This window comes from Pituophis catenifer, unplaced genomic scaffold, assembly GCF_029215685.1.
Source record: "Pituophis catenifer annectens isolate HBS135680 unplaced genomic scaffold, rPitCat1.0.hap2 SCAF_4, whole genome shotgun sequence".
Taxonomy (NCBI): Eukaryota; Metazoa; Chordata; class Lepidosauria; order Squamata; family Colubridae; genus Pituophis; species Pituophis catenifer.
Window position 1 is genome coordinate 14,840,407 of NW_027256884.1, and position 19,481 is coordinate 14,859,887.

At 41.6% G+C, this 19,481-nt stretch overlaps 1 protein-coding gene across 1 annotated transcript in view; it reads right to left on the reverse strand.

The window, feature by feature from the left end:
* The window catches only part of MYCBP2 (MYC binding protein 2), a 141,969-nt gene that overhangs the window by 114,442 nt on the left and 8,046 nt on the right, over positions 1–19,481 (reverse strand). Inside the window, 9 exon segments of the mRNA XM_070944184.1 lie at positions 340–478; positions 2,853–2,926; positions 3,507–3,603; positions 5,862–5,933; positions 6,201–6,443; positions 7,917–8,113; positions 10,315–10,468; positions 10,578–10,793; positions 13,279–13,354. Coding sequence (XP_070800285.1) covers positions 340–478; positions 2,853–2,926; positions 3,507–3,603; positions 5,862–5,933; positions 6,201–6,443; positions 7,917–8,113; positions 10,315–10,468; positions 10,578–10,793; positions 13,279–13,354 — 1,268 coding nt within the window.

Below are 19,481 nucleotides of genomic sequence, written 5' to 3' on the forward strand. Positions count from 1 at the left end.
AGAGAGAGGAGAGAGGGAGGGAGGGAGGGAAGGAGAGAGAGAGAGAGAGAGAGAGAGAGAGAGAGAGAGAGAGAGAGAGAGAGAGAGAGAGAGAGATTTTTAATTCCCTGGCAATCGGGGTGCATGACATCAGATTCTGGCTACCTAAGGCCACCAACCCTGCTCACTGGTGGTGCCAATCGGAAGGCTCTTCTTGGGAACAAGAAGGTCAATCAATTGTTCCCTTTTTTTCCTATCTACCGAGCAAATTACCTGCTGAGTTTGCTCACTTCTTACATTTGATTTTCAGGGATGCTCTACAAACAGGCAAAATATTGTACAGAAAAATCATTCCCTTACTGATAATGTGCAAATCTTTTTCCAGATCAAACAACGAGATCCCACACGCGTGTAAGCATTTTCTGGCAAGCTTTAGCTGAAGTTCTTGTTGTAAGGCAGGTTCTGTACTGGTTGCAAATATCCGAACTACGAAGCCGTCCTGCAACACATAATGTACCAGATCAATAGTCCTCCTTCTTCCACACTGTATCTCACTTAAAAAGACTTATGCAAGACAATGATTCTTTGGAGTAACATGTAAATACTTAGAAAAAACCAACACTCTTCAAAGGAATCATTTTCATATTAATTTAGACACACTCAGTGCAACGCGATGCCTAAAGTTCATGGGATAAAATAATTATAGTTCACAAATACCGTGCACACTGTATTGATGTTATGCAAAGAGCTTGCTATTGTTATAGTTCGGCTTGTCATATTTGAGTTAAAAATTCCAAACTGAAAGGTACAGAGAAACAATAGTGTACCCCTTTTACTCTTTGTTTGTGAAAACTGTTTTCAGTATTTATTAACACCTCACTTTCGGGAAAGTAACCAGAGTAGCAAATATAGCAGCACTTCCAATAATCAATTGGAATACCCCTGCCTGAGCTACAGTCAAGTCAAATTGGCGCTAAATATGAATGTACAGAATTCCCGGGAGGCCAGATTTAGTCTCTTATAGGAGCATAGCCTGTTCTGGTCCTCCAGCGGCCTGAACAGCTGGCAGCAGAGTCGGACAGTGAAGCGGCTGGGGGGGAACATGGGCCAGTCCTGGAATCTGGGGAAGGTTCGGACGAGGGCTCTGCATCGGAGGCAGAGATGTGGCCAGGGCCATCTGGGAATTATGTGCTGACTCCGGAGCCTCTAGAGCCTGACATCAGCGAGGCAGACGAACAGAGGGAGCCTGTTCCCAGTGCACGCATGCGCAGAGCTGCCAGAAGGCAAGAACAGTTAAGACAAAAGGGACAACTTGGGAGTAGGGCTTGGAGATGATTGTCCCCTCCCATAAGACATAAAGGTGGAGCGAAGGGACAATGAGCCTTTGCAGGAAGCAATTTTGTTCGTTCTGGTCGGTTTAAACACCGAAGCTCCGTTTTGACTTTGTGCTCCGTTTGGCCTTGCAAAGCTAATTGGCAATTAGGTACTTGGCAGCGTTTCAAGGGAGATAAAGGTAGGTGCTTATCAGCCTTATCCCGAAGACTGTGGCAGACTTCTGTCAGACTCTTTACAAACTCCTTAGGACTCATTACGGCCTGTGAATGAACATAATTCACAGCCGTCGAAATAAAAAGAGGGGTTTTGGGACTAAGCATGTGATTGTTACTGTCTCAGGAAGCCTTGGTCAGAACATAGCCACTCTAAACCAGAGGTCCCCAACCCCCAGGCCATGGCCTACTACCAGGCCATTGGCCTATTTGGAACTGAGCCATTTGAGAGGCGGGACGGTGCGCGCGCATAGTTCCACTCGCACAAGCAGCGCCCCAAAGGCTTTTCTTCTCTGTTGTGAGAGTGGAGCTGCACACACGTGCATGTCGCCCTGCCGCTCGCGCAGCCCGATTCCTCTCCCCAACCCAAGCAGGCCACCAGGCTGCTCCGAAAGTGGAGCGGTGAGAGCGAAGGCTGAATGGGACGAGCATGCCCTGCTCAGCTTTGCTGATTCAGAGAGGCTGCCTGCTCAGGAGTGTTTTGGCTTCAGAAGACCAGTCTTGTACTGCTTCAGGCCTTCTTGTCCCTTTGCAAAGGCTTTTGGCGTGCAGAAGTCTGAAGGAGTGCAAAACTGTGCCCCAAAGGCTTCTCTTCTCTTGAGTAAATGGAGCTGCATGCGCTCACATGTACCAGCCCATCACTCATGTGGCCTGGTTCCCCTCTCCGCCCCCTCCCCCCAAGCCAGGCCACGAAGCTGCAAAGATTGGGGACCGCTGCTCTAAACTGATGACACATTTGACTCCCCCTTTGGCCTCCACCTGGTCGTCTCCTACATATTAGGCAGAAAGCAACGGAGCAGAGAACAAAGGGAGCAACGTTTAAATCAAAGTGTGTCAAATGTGAGTTTATATTTTGATGCCACATGAACCAGCAGCTCTTTTTAAAGTAACTTGCAATTACAATTGAAAATTAGATTCAAATCATTACCAGTATACTAGTAGTAGGCATCACTGCCTAATTTCCAAGCATGTTAACTTTTAAAACATTCTGACATTCCACAGGCAACCAAGCTAACATGATTTCAGCTGATGAAAAAATATCCATATTGTATAAATCTCAATGGCAAGGAAGCTAATGCTGCCCCTGTTTTTTTTCTGACTGATTGCTTGGTGTAAATTATAGTTGACATAGCAACACCGTCCTACATCATTAATTTATGCTATTCTGCATGAAATAATCTGGAAATATATTTTTCAAGCTGGCAAGAATATCTACAATAAAGGCAGGGTTAAGGCTAGCTATCTGAATATTTAATATCTGCTGCCCAGCCCTTTAACCCCAAAATAAAATTTAAAAAAAAAAATCAAGAGGGAATTTTAACTTACATCTCTAGAAGCTGCAATCTGATTAATGTATTCTCCATCAGTAAAAAGGATGTTTTGCCCTTCCATCTGACAGTCTGGAGAGAAAAAATAATTGCTAGGTCATTTCATATAAAATACTTCATTTTCCAACGCTCAACAAACAGAGATGGATTCAAAATTTGGGGGAAAATACATTGAAGACTTTCAGAAGAGAGGTCTGGTGGCAGCTATTGGAATGTATCAATTGGTGTTTACCTAAGGTTCTGAAACACTGAACCAATCCTTGATGAAGGGACAACCTGTGACTCTGTGATTTCTACTAAATTGTATCTGATGCCGTTTGTTAATCTTTAGGATAAGGATATTTCAAATCATTCAGACTAGAGCTGGAAGGGACCTTGAAGGTCTTCTAGTCCAGCCCCCTGCTCAAGCAGGAGACCCTATACTATTTCAGACAAGTGACTGTCCAGTCTCTTCTTAAAAACCTCCACAACTTCTGGAGGCAAGTTGTTCCACTGGTTAATTGTCCTCACTGTTAGGAACTTTCTCTTTAATTCCAGCTTGCTTCTCTCCTTGGTTAAGTTTCCATCCATTGCTTCTTGTCCTATCCTCTGGTGCTTTGGAAAATAGATTTGTTAGAAAATATTGTTAGAGTCAAGACACTGTTGTGCATACCTGGCAGTGTTACTATTCCATCTTGTTCCAAAGATTCAGGATTTATCCGTATGGCCGTCCTGCTGTGATTGTTTATATCCCGATATAACAAATAGCCCTGAAAAACACCAAATCACGAACTGTCAGAATGACAATCTGAGGGACAGGCCAAACGCCCTTTCACCTTTGACTGCAGTTTTCTGTTCTGCAGCTCCATTTGTCAACGGGGGGAAAAGGGACAAACATAATTGCATGCCATATTTAACAGATGACAGCATAAACTTTAAAATTATCGCCAAGAATCTCAAATCTCTTGAAAGCAACGAGTACAACGAGAACTTCATAATGACATCTGATTGACAGGATATCGGGGCTGCAAGACTGCCAGCAGCAGGAGCAGTTAAGTGTGGTAAAAATGTCTGCATGCTGTCGCTTGTGTTACCAGTTTAACCCCAACCGAGCTCCTACTTATGTTTGATCAGATTCAGCCTTCAACTTCCTCTGATGATACGCTGGCATCTTTTCTGGCATTTCATATCCTCAAGTTATTCGGACAACCAAGGACCTTCTCTGGGATTGATCCTTAGTGACAGCAATCTGGTCTAAAAGACTTTGTCGTGAGTCCAAGGCTTCAGCTGAATCACCCATCAGATCCTCTGGAAAAACACCACGCTCCTTCTGAGATCTGTTAGATCAACTGGCCGCATTGAGAAGACTGATCTAAAACCATCTAACTTCTTATGGGAGGGCACAGCACTGATAAGCCAGCAAGGAGTCAGATAGCATTCTGTGCGTGTCCTCCACACCCAGATCACGTTTCAACTTCCCCAAATTCAAAATCTTATCTTGTGGGTGATCTTCGGTATGGTTTAAGGTTTCAGTTACTGAACTCGGGCGACAACCATGGTCACCACATTGGACCTGAACTCCTGAGCCAACCTTTACTCAACGGCACTCGGGTTCCACCATCAATTTAGGGATGGAGAACTTAGGCAGGGATGTTTTTGTGCAGCAGGCAGGCCAACACAACAGGAACAAACCGAACTGCTCCCCAGAGCCAAACTTCAACAAGTTATCTGTGAAAGAAAGCCTATAAAGGCCACATGGCTTCTGGAGAATAACTGCCCCACCCCACCTCTCTGGAGCTGCCAAAACCAATGACAATCTACTATCAAAAGTACTCAACGGAAGGATAAGATGAAGTTTAATAGCATCTAGTTGCCACAAGGAGCAAAATACTGATTCCCAAGCAGATCAACTGAAAGCAACCGTCTCATGGAAACAGCGAATCAACTTAATCAATTTTCTGGCCATCTTAATAGAAAATTAAGAGAGATAAACTCTGTTCTGTCTCAAAGGAAGTAATGTTGGAAAATAATTTTTGTGAGCAACTGAAATGGAATGTAATCTTTGTTGTCGACTAGAAATTATTTTATAAAAACTACTTTTTTAGCCATACGATCAATACTACAGTGTTTTTCCGAAAATAAGACCCACCCTGAAAACAAGCTTTAGCCTTATTTTTTGGGGGTGGACATAATATAAGCCCTACCACAAAAATAAGCCCGGGGATGGGTGTGGCCGCTAGCCCCTTGGTGCAGTGCAGATACCTTTAAGTCCGAGCACGGAGGCAGAAAGTGGGGGGAAGAAAGGCTCTGCTGCGCACTCTTTGCCCAGAGGGAGATGAAGCTTCGTCTACTTGCAAATGGGATGCTACCTTTCAAAGCATCCCATTTGCAAACACATAAAAGCTTTGAGTCTCCCTCATTTTTCCATCCGGGTGAAAAGTATTTGGGCACCTATGGGTCACTTGGGAACAGAGTGTTTTGCCTGGCTGCATCGCTTGGCCTCCTGCTCCGGTGCCACACTGGTGCCAGAAGAAGTGAGCCTGCAGCCATATGGGCTCCTGTTGCACACGGTTGCTGGTGCTGCCGCTGCTAGGCAGTTGTTGGGGCGAGGAGCCATGAGGCCCTGAGATACGCCGGTGTGTGCGTCAGGCAGCTCCACCACCACCCCACCTCGCGGAGGTGGCACTCAAAAAATTTAAGACACCCCCAAAAATAAGCCCCAGTGCTTATTTCGGGCCCCAAAAGAAAATAAGACTTGGTTTTATTTTTAGGGAAACACGGTTCTTCCTTTCGATTTTCAGTACTTTATAACTACACTATCAATTCGATATTTCATCCAAAGTTATAGGCTCATTTAATTCAAAATTACATTTCTTAGTGTTCACTTTCAATCTTTTTCCAAAGGTGCTGTTTTCCAGAGGCAACTGGACTTTCCAAAAAGTCCAGTTGCCTCTTGAAAAAAGCACCTTTGGGACAACCATGACCTGGATGACTGAGAATCTCCACAGACTTTCAATCTTTTTCTTACCTGAGCATAACCCAACCATGATTTCTTCTCTTTTCTGTTTTTGATGCGAGATGTGGAATTATATATATGGCCCTGTAACGCAGTAAAAACTATCGTAAGTTTCTTGAAATTTCCCCCCTTTTTTTTTCAAAACCAAAAAAGTAAAATACAAGAAAAACTGACTGGAAATCTTTCCATGATTTTTTTTTACCACCTCATCCGATTTGCTGTTCATAAAATCACATCCTCTTTCTGTCAGCGCTGAAGTCTCAAAATGGCCTCAGTCAGGCCAGCTTCAGGGTTCAGCTTCAGGCATTTTAAAATATCTTACGTAAGCTTTTATCTCGGAGGATACATTACCCTGACAGTTCCACTGTATCCAGAGCCAATTTTGTACAATCCATCTTTGCACAATAGATACAAGAAGTAGCCGTCACTCTGGAGCAGAGTCGGATCATCTTCATCGACTGAAATGTCCTTCAAGGACCATTTGTGCATCAGGGCGGCTTTCTTAATTCCGCTGCTGAACCAATCCTGGATCTGTATTTTGCCAACCAAAACCGCCTGCACGCTCCTCTGAAGGGAATTTAAGATAGCTGGCACCTAAGGGAGAAAAACAGCAATAACCCCAAATTATTGCTTATCGTTAGAAACTTTAAACCAGCAAAACTGAAAATGAAAAGTGGATGGGTCAGTGGGGAAGGACAGCTGGGGGGAAGAAGCAATAGGTAACAAGAGATTTTGGTTCTCGTTCAAGAATCTCCCACAATGGATGAATGCTGCAGAAGTTGATGGAGTTAGTACAGCTGGCCAAACTGACTCCTTTGATTAAAGACAAAAATATAACTACTTTTGTTTCTACTTGGAAACCGCTTCTGGACTTTATGCTTGAGGTGGAGAAAAAAATGAAACTTTGATTTGAGGTTTTACCAATTAGATAGGTTTGCTGTTACAGAAATGGCTATTATGTAAAAGTTTAAAAAGTTAAGATTTGATGTTATTATTTTATTCTACTGCACCAAAGGGAGTTTCTCCTTTTCTTTCTTTTTTCCCTTTTTTCCACACTTTTCCCTCCCCATCTTTCCTATTTTCTTTTGTATTTTTGTTTCTTATAGTATTAATACATAAATAAACTAAAAATATGAAAGAGGTGGGAAAAAAAATCAAAAATCAGTAGATCGCCTTGCAAAGCGACTCAATCAATACAAGAAAAAAAAAATGGTGACCTAATCATTCAAAACTATCTGCTATAACTGCAACAACCTTTTCTTTGGAATGAATTAACGTTAGATGGGTTCCTAGATTTTTCCTTCTTTTGCAAATTTTTGTTTTTAAGTTCATATATTCATTCCTAAACATGTTCCAGGTAGTCCTCCTTTAGCAACTGCAATCCGTTCCAGAGCGATGGCCAAATGAACCACATGATTGAGAGAGAGAAAGGGGGGGGGGAGAGAAAAAAATGCCCTCTCATTCAGATAAATTCTTTTGTGCAGAAACACCGGCCAAGAGTCTAATGTTTACTACAACTGCATTTGTGAACAATCATGAACTGAGGCAGTTGCTAAATAAGGACTATCTGTATACCAAACATTTCTTCTTCCCACTTCATGTGATTAAATTGGGTGAAATTTGGGATCAATGACAATCAAATGGAACACAGGTTTGGAACCTGCTTCAGGGTTGCTCAACCTCACCCCTTTTATCTCCTAGTTTCACCAAATTGCTTTACAAATGTTCTTAGTTACAAAGGAGCTGTCCTCAGCACCAGGGACTAGCTATATTTTCCTATGGCTTTAGACTAGCAGAGTTCAGCACAAAAATACTAATAACACTTCTTAAACACCGATTTAGACTTTGGGATTTTCTTACTCCTAATTATTTACAAACGAGATGTTAGCAAGATTTTAAAAAAGAAGTCAAATTCACGAAAATGGCAAATCCAAATAGGTCGCTGTTTTCCCTCTCTCCCTCCCTCTCTGTATTTCTGATGCAATCTTCAGAAAACTACTTGTCGCCTCCAGAATTTTTAGACTTGGAAAACACATTCGTGCCCATGAATGAGGCGGAATACAAGACCTGGATGGTCTGACAAGCATGACTCCCGTTGTTGGTCAGGATAGCGGAGATGGCCTGAAGCGTCCGTCCGGTCTCTCCCCAGGCAGCCACAAGACTGAAGAGGCAAGCACAGGAAAGGGCAGTCAGCGACTGGCCGGGGCTGTCATTCATCCCAGTGCTCCGAACCGTGATTTCTAGCAGGAGCTGGAACAGGGACTCTGCAGACAGAAGAAAAGGTCACTTACACACAGACACACAGTAGGGGTGATAGAAGCATGCAGCCACACAGCAACACAAGGAAAGGGATTTGCATGCTCCAATGTTGCTGTGGCCTAATATCCGTGAACGGATGGAAGGACTGAGGTTCCTTTTACAAATAATAACTTTAAGCTACTCATGGAGATAGGCCGCCGATAGCCTCCCACCGACCAGTACGCTCCCACAGAGAGGGACTCCTCAGGGTGCCGTCAGCTAGGCAATGTCGGCTGGTGACCCCCAAGGGGAGGGCCTTCTCTGTGGCAGCTCCTGCCCTCTGGAACGATTTGCCCCCAGAGATACAAAGGATACCAGATCTCCGGGCCTTTCGCCGTGCTCTAAAAACTTTTCTTTTCCATCAAGCAGGGCTGGCGTGAAACCCCCCCCCTTTTTTTTAGCTCTTTTTAGTTTTTTAGCTTTTTAAGTGTAAATTGGGTTTTAATTGGATTGTTTTAAATTGTGGGCCAAAGCTGTATAATTCTTTTAATTGATTTTAAATTTTGTATTGGTATGTTTTTCATCCTTGGCTGTGCACCGCCCTGAGTCCAATAGGAGAAGGGCGGTATATAAATTGAATAAATAATAATAATAATAATAATAATAATAATAATAATAATAATAATAATAATAATAATTAAAAGCTCCAACTAGAGGCCATTCTTCAGTCATTCCAGTCCCATCTAGAAAACCATCCACTAAGAAAGAGATGATACTCCATTGGCAATCACAGGCAGGAGATATTGCTGACCTCACATATAAGCCAGCACTTCACAGCACAGGCTGCACTGCAGTTGCTTGCTCTTTTGGTTGTGTCAAGTAGCAACTGCAACCCATGAAAAACTTTTATATACAGGTAATCCTCGACTTACAACAGTTCATTTAGTGCCCGTTCAAAGTTAAAACGGCACTGATAAAAGTGACTTATGAGCGAAATGTCTATGGAGATTCCCAGTCCTCCAAGTCACGGCTGTCTTTTTTCAAGAGGCAACTGGACTTCCTTGTTTTTTTTTCTTTGAAGACGTTTCGCTTCTCATCCAAGAAGCTTCTTCAGCTCTGACTGGATGGGGCGGAATGGAAGGATTTATACTCCTTGAAGACAGCTGGTTATTTGCGGGACACAGACAAACCTCCAAGTGGCTTCAACGACTCTCTGAAAAGGATGCAAATGACCAGCTGTCTGCAAGGAGTATAAATCCTTCCATTGCCCTCCATCCAGTCAGAGCTGAAGAAGCTTCTTGGAATGAGAAGCAAAACGTCTTCAAGGAAAAACCAGAAAGTCCAGTTGCCTCTTGAAAAAGCATATTTGGGATGACCTATGAGGTTTTTTTTTCACCTTTATGACCATTGCAATATCCCCATTAGTCACATGATCAAAATTCAGATGCTTGGCAACTGGCATGTACTTAGGACAGTTGCAGGTGTCCCGGGTTCATGTGATCCCCTTTTGAGACCTTCCAACAAGCAAAGTTAACGGGGAAGCTGGATTCAACTAAACAGAGCCTTGATGGTACAGTGGTCTAAAGCACCCTGTTATTAAGACCAGCTGCCTGCAATTACTGCTGGTTCGAATCTCACCAGGCTCAAGGTTGACTCAGCCTTCCATCCTTTCTAAGGTAGGTGAAATGAGGACCCAGTTTGTGGAGGCAATAAGCTGACTTTGTATAAATATACAAAAGGATGAAGGCTATTGCTTAACGCATTGTAAGCCGCCCTGAGTCTCCGGAGAAGGGCGGCATATAAATCAAATTTTAATAATAATAATAATAATAATAATAATAATAATAATAATAATAATAATAATAATAATAATAATAAAAACCGTGTTACTAATTTAACAACTGCAGTGATTCACTTAACAATTGAGTTGCAAAATGGGGCAAAGCTCCCTTAACAACTGTCTCGCTTAGCAACAGAAATGTTGGGCTCAATTGTGGTCACAAGTCGAGGAGTACCTGTATCTGTTCACAAACTGTGTTTATCCTTGCAAATAATTTGACAGAATTCTCAAAAGGGCAAAAGGCCAGGTTCGTATCAGCAAGGGGCTTTGAGAGAGGAGCTCCGGCCTCAAACAGGAATACAGTAGTAAAGCCAGATAGGTTTTAGGCATGACTTAGCTAGTCACTCCCTTATCTTACTGACCTTGAGCGAATGTAGGAGACCTTACCTAGAACTTCAGGAGGTTCTGACTGGAGACCTTCTGGCTGCTGGCCTTGAAGGACATTGAGAAGAGCCTGCAAACTTCTCAGACAGAGAGACGGGTGAGAAAACCTTGTCTCTTTAATCAGTTCGAACACTTCACATAATCCAACTTCTATTATCTAAAAACAGAAAGCAGGAAGTTCCCCTTAGCCAGAAACGCTTTGGAGTTCTGTCCTGCAGAACGTTTTCCAAGACCAGAACGCCTCGGTCCTGCCTGAGGTCCCTTACCTTTGGAAGCTTCACAGGAGGCTCTTTGGCTTCTTCCTCCTCGTCGCTGTCCGAATCCCCACTCTGCACCGTATTTTTGGAGGCCAAGGCCATGGAGGTTTCCTTTTTTTGCCATTCCAAAACACAATGCCGCACGTTGCAGTACACGTTGAAAGCCGAAGGGTTGCTGTGAAGTTTGATATCTGGTATGGATACCATACTATCAAGACTTTCACTCTGATGAAACAAGAGATTTTTTTTTTTCTTGCAATCAACTGGAAAGAAATCTGCATCTTACCATTACAGAAGCATTTGTCAAAAGCTTATTCTCCTCCCTACATTAATATAACGGATAAGTTGGGGTCAATTTTCCTTTCTAATTCAAAGAAAAGCAAGAAAGCAGGAGTATTTTCAAAGCCCAGAGTGGCAATGCTCAAAGTACAAATGTTCTCAACACAAAAATAATTCTTTAAAATCCAGCATTGCTCTTGGTGGGATCCAGAGGTGTCTTTCAGCAGGTTCTGACCAATTCTGGAGAACCGTTAGCAGAAATTTTGAGTAGCTCGGAGAACCGGTAAATACCACCTCTGACTGGCCCCCGCCCCTATCTATTCTGTGCCTCCCGTGTCCCAGCTGATAGGGAGGAAATGGGGATTTTGCAGTAACCTTCCCCTAGAGTGGAGTGGGAATGGAGATTTTATAGTATCCTTCCCCTGCCATGCCCACCAATCCACGCTCACCAAGCCATGCCATGCCCACCAAGCTACGCCCACAGAACTGGTAGTAAAAATATTTGAATCCCAGCATTGGTGGGATTCTGTGAGAAGTCCCTTAAACCATCAGCACAAGTAGCTCTCAAATGAAAGTGCCCGCAACTGTGTGTCATTCGGGCCACTATTCTACAAAGGGCAGAATCATCAACGATACAAGGGGTTCCCCTCTCCTGGGCCAGGTACTTGGCAAAAGGAAAAACCATTCTGAAAAAAAAATTATGGATACACGAACGCTTCTGACCACGATCAAATCGGGTTCTAACCAAAAAATTCCCAAAATTTTTGAACAGTTTTCTCTTGTTGTTCAAGGTTTTCTCTGAGTTATTAAAGGATTTTAATATTGCCCTGTGAGTTCTATGGCATAATTAACTATTTTTGTGCTTAAAAATCTTTTTAAAAAATATTTTAGGGGTCTGGAACGGATTGATCGTATTTACATACAACCCAGTGGGGAAATTAGGTTTGGGTCACGACCAAATCGGGTTGCGACCAAAGTTATGGAACGAATTATGGCCATGACCAGAGGTTCTACTGTATGTAGTAAAGAAGTTGTTTTTTTTTTTTTTTAAAGTCACATTTGGGTATTTTTATTTAAATCAGGAGGCAACAACTATTATTCTCAGCCTAGTAAATGTCATCCTAGTTTGTCCCAGGGGTTATCTGCTCAGACTCTCACTCTCACCCCTTTCTGAAATGGCCGCAGCACTCCTTTTAATGGATTATTTAATGTCTCCACTCCTTGAAAGGGAGAATACCTCCACTCTTCTCCTGCTCCCCAACAGACTTCATCACATTCAGACTCTGTTCCAGAACACTGCCTTGAATCAGCCTGCCTTGACCTTGTGGATTGTATGACAACATTCTAGGATGAAACTCTTGGAACATTAGAACCGTGGGAGATTCTCCAGGGGGGGCCTCTAAGCACACTTAGGAGCTCTGGCGGCACAGTGGTTAGAAGGCAGTATTGCAGGCAAACTCTGTCCATAGACTGGAGTTCGATCCTGACTGGCACAAGATTGACTCAGCCTTCCATCCTTCCAAGGTCGGTAAAATGAGGACTCAAGATTGTTGGGGGCAATAGGCTGACTCCGTAAACCATTTAGACAGGGCTGTAAAATATTATGGAGCGGTATACTTGTGATTTCTCAAGTTTCCTCTTTCTCGATGGAAAGTGATTAATGTGGGGGGGGGAGTGTAGTGGTAGGTAGGTAGGTAGGTAGGTAGGTAGGTAGGAAGGAAGGAAGGAAGGAAGGAAGGAAGGAAGGAAGGAAGGAAGGAAGGAAGGGTAGGTTTACAGCATGTGTATATGTGTGTTATTTATGTATATGGGTTGATATATACTTTCTTTTGAGAGCAGGCAACAGAATTTCATGTTTAATGTGTGTCTGTGTGCTCACAGTAAAAAATGACAATAAAGGTCATGCCATGCCATGCCATGCCATCTATATTAGTCTAAGTGCTATTGCTGGTGAGGGTCCCAAGAAACTGCTACTTTCAAAAAGATTTTTCAAAACTCTCAAGATTCTGAGAGGTACTGTAGGGACCTCAAACTCTTGTGAGGATCAGTGTTTCTTTGATGTTTCAGTCTTTTTTTCTCTCTGCCCACTCCCTCTCAAGTGTATTTGTGATTACGATATCTCCGCTATCAAATATGTAACTTGTATTTTCACTTTCAGGTGTTTTAAATGCCAAAGAGGGGGAGATCCACAGGGAGCACAAAGGCCATAGGCAACAGGCTGTTACCCTTTCAGGGATCACATGTTATTTATAAAACTTTATAATTCACATAAAGGAAAAAGTTGGGAACTGCTACATTAGGAATTACATAATTCTAACGTGAAGTGTAGCAAATACCGTTAATTCGAATTTTGTCAAATGATTAATATTCTTTTTAATTCCTTCCTGAAATACGAATAGGGAAAAAACAAAGAGAAAACAAAAGAATGTACCTTGTTCCGTGCTCTCATTTTCAATTTACTTTTCTGCTTCCGTTTTAGCTTTTTCTTGCTCAGAAGTTTTTTACACCTGTTAAAAAAAAAGGTGAATGCACATTATTTCAGTTGAAAAGCATCACACAAGATTTACACATTGGATTTAATGGCCTCCAGAGTCCACTGTTGTCACGAACCAAATTTAAAGCTCTCCATCTCCAACCGATTCCTAAATCCAGGGCCCAATTCACATATACCTTAATTCTTCCATAACAAAGCAAGGAGTCTGATCCAGGATTCTATGATGCGGTCATTTTTTCCCCTATATCCCTGGGAGTATGATTAGATCCCTTATGCCCTTGGTCTTTTCTCCAGAGATAATCGCCTTGACATTGTACTGTATGCTAAAATAAAATTACGTCTGCCTCACATCACCATTCTGGAAAGTTGATGGCCTTCAGCAGATTAAATCCATTTGTTGAAAGTTTCTTAGGATTTCATTTTTGGCATCCTTGAGAAATCAAACAAGGATGGTAACCCAGAATGCTGATTTAAAGGCGCTTATCTCTGTTTGCTTGTTGATGGAAGTCTAAATGAGGACCCAGTTTGTGGGGGCAATAAGCTGACTTTGTATAAAATATACAAAAGAATGAAGGCTATTGCTTAATGCATTGTAAGCCGCCCTGAGTCTCCGGAGAAGGGCGGCATATAAATCAAATAAAAAATAAAAAAAAATAAATAAAAAAATAAATAAATAAACAAGTGTCAGTCTCCTCTAATATTTTTTTTTTCAGATGGTGCAAAGATCTTTTGCCACTGTACTTTAGAAAACTTGTGTTTCACCTCTTAGCAGATCCTAAACCCATCCAGAAATATCATGAAATGCTCACAACTACTGTACTTTCAATGGACACAAGAACTGTACAGTAAGTGTAGCATACAACTTCCCACTGTTGAGACCTCATAAGCAGAATCATAGCCACTTCATTCCCTTATATGTTACTGTTTCCCTCTAGCATTAGGTCTTAACCAGCTCAGTGTTTTAACAACCACAAATTCAGCATTTTGGAATCTTAGCTGGCTGTTTTATAAGAATGAATTGTATTTATTTATCAGTTAGGTAACTCTGCAGTTTTATACTTTTATATCCTTGAATTTACTTTTGTATTTTTAAAAATTCACTTTTGTTTGTTTTTTGTTTGTTTGCAATTTGCTGTGCTTCCTTTGTCTCTTATTGTTTTTTCTTCCTTCTTTAACTCCTATCATTAAATCGCACTTAACTCTGATTAGTCACTATAGTACAAACATCAAGTTTTATCCTGGTCTGGCCAACTTTTTGAATTTGAATTTGTCTGAAATGGTACAGATTCTCCTAATTGAGCAGGGGGTTGGACTAGAAGATCTCCAAGATCCCTTCCAACTCTATTATATGTTATTTTGTTATATCCCTTTGCATGAAGGCTGCTTGTTTCTTGCTTTAGAAAAAAATTGCTTGGACACAATGGCTCCGTGCCAATGAGAGATATGAATTTACAGTTCTTTAAAGGCATCTACTGCAACAGAACATGAAAACAATGTTTACATACTCTACCCTTATAGTAATACATGGATTATGTGGTTGATTACATTTGTAAGTATTCAAATATGAACAGCAAAGAACTGATTTCTGCCTATATAGAAAAGAGGACATTCAATTTCCCTTTTTTTCTCCTATTGATCATTTTATGATTCAATGTCATGTCACTACAATTTAGCCAATAGTTTGGCAGTGTACCCTGAAGTCATTCTTGTCTCTCATCTTAACAGACTTTTAAGGAACAACAGGCAGATACAGGCTACAGCAATTGTCCCAAGGACTATTATAACTATTAGATCTCATTAAATGCTAATGAAATTTAAATATATTTGTCTGTTTAAAAATATTTTGTGGGAATTGAAAACCTATCACCCCTATTCTTTCCCACCCCTATCTTACAGGACAATGTAACAGCAGTGGTTAGAATGCAATATTGCAAGCTGACTCTGCAAACTGCCAGGAGTTCGATCCTGACAGGCTCAAGGCTGACTGAGCCTTCCATCCTTCCGAGCCGAGGTCAGTAAAATGAAGACCCAGATTGTTGGGGGAAATATGCAATAATGCTTCTACTTTGTAAATCACCCAGAAAGTGCTAGAAAGAGATATGGGGTAGTATATAAGTCTACGTGCTGTTGCTAGTTGTGAAATTGGTATTGAGACAAATGTCTACCTGATCAAAAGAAAAAAAAAATGGTTTGTTTTTTTTTAATTTAAGCTATCAACTAATTTTTTTGCCTACTAATCCAGGCCCTCTTTTCGTGATGTCCCTTCAAGAAATATGTGTAAACTACCCACACTGGTGTATTACATACCAACATCCTACAGTCATGGCCAGGAGAGCCAAAACCTGGTGAAGCTCTACCCTGATCACAATCTGATTTTCTACCAAACAACAAAGTTGTGTATCCTGTGGGACGCCTCAATATAGGAAGCTCTCAAGCTGCATCTGAAATCTCTGAAAGAAACTGAGGCACCTTGAAGATAGTGGATATGCTTGGAACCTGTGGGTGATATTACCGCTTTGAAGGAAAGCAAGAAAGACCAGGAAAAAAAATATATACTAAGAACTACAGGTGAGAAGTGTGCAAAATTAGGACAATTGTAGCACCTTGCAAGTTTATTTATTTATTTATTTATTGGTTCGATTTATATGTCGCCCTTTTCCGGAGACTCAGGGTGGCTTACAATGTGTTAAGCAATAGCCTTCATACTTTTGTATATACCTGCTTAGTAGGGCTTTCGCCCCCCCTCAAAGCGGTGTTCTTTTTTATACAAAGTCAGCTTATTGCCCCCACAAACCGGGTCCTCATTTTACCTACCTTGAAAGGATGGAAGGCTGAGTCAACCTTGAGCCTGGTGAGATTTGAACTTGCAGTAATTGCAGGCAGCTGGTGTTATTTAACAGTGCTTTAGTCTGCTGCGCCACCAAGGCTCCTTAGTTCACTCTACAACCAGCTTTTAGTCACCTTAACCAATTGCCAATTTTGTTAAATTTTGCATACCGGTATATATATCATATATACCAGTATTTATATAAAAACACCTGATCTACCCCAGTATGTGGGAGGGAGCATACTGCATCCCTTTCGCCTTTCAGCTCCAATCCAGGAGCCCTCAAGCAGTCACATTCACGACAAACCATTTTATACCCCCCTCCCACATGCTGGGGTAGACCAGGTGTCTCGATAGAAAAACACTATCTCTCCCCTGGCTCAAGCTGATAAAGGGAGGAGAACTTGTGGCTCAGAGGTTAACACCACTGCCTAACATGCAGGCAGCCCAAGTTTGAATCCAAGTAAGGGTATGGCTAGCTCCCAAAGCCATTCTGGATTAAGATCAACTGCTGATTAAACTGAGGAGATGAGGTAATAAAGAAGAGTTTGCAAGCATAAGAGAAAAGAGGACGACGGACCTGCTTTGGCTACTACAGTATAGGCAGTCCTTGATTTATGACAACAATTGAACCCATACTTTTTGGTTGCTAAGTAAGACATTTGTTTATTGAGTTTTGCTCCATTTTACGACTTTTCTTGCCACACTTGTTAAATGAATCGCTGCAGCTGCTAATTTAGTGACACGGTTGTTAAGTGAATCCGGCTTCCCCATTGACTTTGCTTGTCAGAAGGTTATGTGATCCTGGGATGCTGCAACTGTCCTAAGTACATGCCAGTTGCCAAGCGTCTGAATTTTGATCACGTGGCCATGGCGATACTGAATTAGTCGTGTGTGTGAAAAATGGTCCTGAGTCACTTCTTTCAGTGCCACTGTAACTTCAAAGGGTCACTAAATGAACTGTTCTAAGTCAAGGACTACTTGTACTCTGGTTCAAGGAGGGGCACTTTTCTTCAGTGCTCCTGACTAGTTCTTCTTTCAGAAGTGATTGTGGGAATAAACAGAAGAAATAAATAGTATACAAAAACGTTATGAATTATTTTTTTCCTTTTAATTGGTTGTATTGTATTATTGTAAAACATCATTAGCATATCGTCTGAAAGCAATGGTATTCATACAGCATTGACTTAGAGATGATTCACACTCTAATGTTTAATATTTAAATATAAAGAAATGGTTTATATCAATATCATCTATAATTTCTAAAATATCAAAGGGGATAAGCACTGTTTACTAAAGATAACCAAAGATAGATGCAGCATTAATAAACAGCTGCAAAATACAACAATTTGTTATTCAATGACGTATCCATCTTGAGCTCAATACTTAAGTCTCCAGCATATTGTTATTTATTATTGTTTGTCCATATTAATGAAACAAAGAAGCCAAACAAAATAAACAAAAAGTTGATTTCTAAATAGGATTATGTCTAATAAAAAGAGATGTGATTTCATTTCAAATTTAATTTCAGAATATTTTTTTCCAGTACTTCTGAGTATTTTTGCACGTCTATCATATGGATTAAAATGTTGTTTTCTGTTTCGTGGCATTTCCATTGTTTGTAACGGTATGATTTATCTACCTTGAAAATTATCGATGTACCATCAATACTGAGTTATGTCCCATCTCTAAAACACCTTGTACCTTTTTATGTTTGTGCCTTAACAGATGGTATTGGGTTAGCGTAAGCATTTTATTAATGAATTTCAAATCCCTAGTTTGCGGCACAAAATTGTCTCTAAAGCAGGCATCCTCAAACTATGGCCCATTGACCAGATACAGCCTGCCAATGCAAAGTATCCGGCCCGCGAGTGATGTGATTAAGCCCCATCCCTTGCCGCGGGCCGTATCTTCCAGCAAGCCAGCTGGAAGGCCAGCTGAGGGGTGATCTCGCTGGTGCAGCCTTGAAAAGCAGCTCTGGGCTTGTAAAGTACTGCTTTAAATTAGAAGTCTTTGAAAACAATTTAAACAGAAGCTTAGTAAGGAGGAAGGCAAAAAACTGACTGTTAAATTGGCCACGCCCACCCAGTCACATGACCACCTAGCCATCCCCACTCAGTCAGTCCGCCCCTCCTCCAATAGTCTGACGGACTGTGAATCGGCCCCGTTTAAAAAGTTTGAGGACCCCTGCTTTAAAGCATCTCTTATCTTAAATTGTCCCCATACGGAGAAGCCTGAATACATGGAATCCAGTTTTCTTCTTCCCAAAGAACTTCCCTTCTGGAGCCCATTTATAGGAAGGCAGAACCATGAAAAACCAAGGTCTGGCTTTATAATGCCACCAAGGATCCTTAGCAAGGTGGGTTTATCCCCCAACAATGTTATCTTTGTGTCTAGATCCAGGCCAAGATGGAGTTGGTGTTTTATTGAGCACAGCCAAACAGTCCATCTTCCCAAAGAGGCTGGCTTTCACTTAACCTCACCTTCCAGAAAACTAACTTCAAGTTCATGAATTCAGAAGAAGGGACCAAGTGTCCTTCTGGAGGTCTATGGAGATTCTCAGTCATCCGGAGCTGAAGAAGCTTCTTGGATGAGAAGTGAAATCTCTTCAAAGAAAAACCAGAAAGTCCAGTTGCCTCTTGAAAAAGCATCTTTGGGATTGTCCTTCTGGAGCTTATCTGGTAAGAAAGTCCCCTCCCAAGGGCTGCTGCTCTCATCAGAGAGGCTCTAACAGTAACAGAATTGGAAGGTACCTTGGAGGTCATCTAGTCCAACCTCTGCTCATGCAGGAGACTTGTACTAGGGATTCGAACCGCCGAACTGCCGACCTTTCTGATTGACAAGCTCAGTGTCTTAGCCACTGAGCTACCTAGTCAGGCTCTGTTTGAATAGAGTAGAGTAGAGTAGAGTAGAGTAGAGTAGAGTAGAGTAGAGTAGAGTAGAGTAGAATAGAATAGAATAGAATAGAATAGAATAGAATAGAATAGAATAGAATAGAATAGAATAGAATAGAATAGTAGTGTTGGAAGGGACCTTGAAGGTCTTCTAGTCCAACCCCCTGTTTAGGCAGGAAACCCTACACCACTTCAGACAAATGGTTACCCAGCATCTTCTTAAAAACTTCCACTGTTGGAACATTCACAACTTCTGGAGGCAAGTTGTTCCTCTGATCAACTGTTCTAACGGTTTGCTTCATCATGACTTTTGTCACGTTATTAGGAGACTTTCAACCATCAACTAAATCCATTTTCCAGTTTTCCAACAATAGTGTCTGCACCGAACTGACGGAAACGCGCATAACCACTCAAAGGCA